At 33.8% G+C, this 1,793-nt stretch overlaps 1 protein-coding gene across 1 annotated transcript in view; it reads left to right on the top strand.

Moving 5' to 3' along the window:
* The window catches only part of LOC100550569 (receptor-type tyrosine-protein phosphatase delta-like), a 177,211-nt gene that overhangs the window by 94,508 nt on the left and 80,910 nt on the right, over positions 1-1,793 (top strand). The window contains exon 13 of the mRNA XM_031557282.1: positions 593-753. Within this exon, the coding sequence (XP_031413142.1) occupies positions 593-753 (161 nt within the window). The remainder of the gene's footprint in view (positions 1-592; positions 754-1,793) is intronic.

The following is a 1,793-nucleotide window of genomic DNA, read 5'->3' as shown; positions in this document are numbered from 1 at the left end:
TGTTTTTGTTTTTGTTAGTTTGGGTATGTTTTGAGAACACTGAGGCAGAGAAAATGTCTCAACTAGCTCAGCTGTTGAGGGAATGAAACATACAGATACCCTAGTTTCTGGAAAGAGATCACAGACCTTTGATGTTTGGTGTCACGTTTGGCAAAAGAGAATAAATGAACGTTGTTGTCATGTTTACCAGCTAGCGTAAGTGTCTCTGCATTGCTGGTGCTAGCCATCTCTCACCTTGAACTCAGATGCTCTTCTAGCTCTTGTAGCAGGAAACAAGGCCAAATGAAAGGTAAAATATATCTCTTTTCATAACACCTTGTGTACCTTTCAGAATACTTCTACAGAGTGTTATGTGAAGGACTATACTGTTACCTCATTTTTTTAGCAGACCATATGTAAAGCACAAAATAAAGATGTAACAACAACACAGCATTCAGATTGCAAGTTTATGAACTGCCTAGCTTGAATAAAAATAGCAGCTTTTCATTGCTAAGTTCATTGCATTACTACTTTGTGTATGTTTACTTTAGATCTGGGCTAGTATTTTAAATGAATGCCTTTATTGTTAAGAAGGATTTATTTATTTGTATAGACTATGTATGCAACCAGTCCATACTCTGATCCAGTTGTGTCCATGGATCTCGATCCCCAACCAATTACAGATGAGGAAGAAGGCTTGATCTGGGTTGTAGGACCAGTTCTTGCAGTGGTATTTATCATCTGTATTGTTATAGCAATACTTCTTTATAAAAGGTAAGGTTACCTTTTAGTTTTCTTACCATGTGTGTACCTTTCTGCTGTGTTGATTATTTTATTGTAGTATTCCACACTACATTATTTGTACTACAATTTTAACTGTCATTATGTCAAGATATAACTATATTTATTGAGTCCCAGAAAACTGCAGATATTTTAGATTTCTGATTGAAAGTTTCCAGTCGTTACAGCTATGTGAGTACATTTTTTTTCTGCCAATGACACATTATTATCATTTCTGCATTTAAATTTTTAGTTCAGTTTTGCACATTTGTAAAGAAAATATGTTCTCGCGTATAAATAAATACAGATTCACACATTTGACTTTTTAAAACATAATTTTAGAAGTGTGATAGTAATCCATTAGGGGTTGCATTCAGGATGATGTTATGATTATGATTTTCATCTTTGCTCAAGTAATTTCAATTTTCACTTCTGACAGTTGACCTTAATTTGGCAGTTCATTATGAATTTGAATCTCTGAACTGAGAGATTAAAGAAACATCAGTAGCTGTTTTCTACTAGTCCTACAGTCAGATCAAACTTCACTTCTTCCACTGTGCATAACACAGGCGTAGTTTGCTATTACTCAAAGGACTTTCTTTAAGCTTAGAATTTACTACATGAAAACTGCATGATACCTTAATTTATACTTAGCAATTTTTTACAGTGTGAGTTCAAACAGATCAAGATAGTAACTCAAAAGGACAAAGTAGATTTTAGTACTTATATATTGTTCCTAGTACATTTTTTAAAAATATTGATAGGGCGGAGTTTGGGAAATACTAAAAAGATGTTGTTTGACAGGTGGTGGGGTGCACAGGAGATAATTTCCATAGGTGCAGTAAGTCTCCTAAATCTAATGGCTATGGTGCCTGAAATGAATGGCTTCTTATAAATATTTAAATTCTGCTAACATGTATGGTTTTCTGATCTAAGCGTATCGTGTCAAATGCTCTGAATTTGCATATAGAGTGATGGCTTCAGGTTTTCAAAAGGAAAATTCTCCGTTAAACATTAAATAAACAAACAAATTA

Source organism: Meleagris gallopavo, chromosome Z (genome assembly GCF_000146605.3).
Source record: "Meleagris gallopavo isolate NT-WF06-2002-E0010 breed Aviagen turkey brand Nicholas breeding stock chromosome Z, Turkey_5.1, whole genome shotgun sequence".
NCBI lineage: Eukaryota > Metazoa > Chordata > Aves > Galliformes > Phasianidae > Meleagris > Meleagris gallopavo.
Note: the sequence above shows the minus strand (reverse complement) of the source record. Positions and strands in the feature narration are given on the sequence as shown.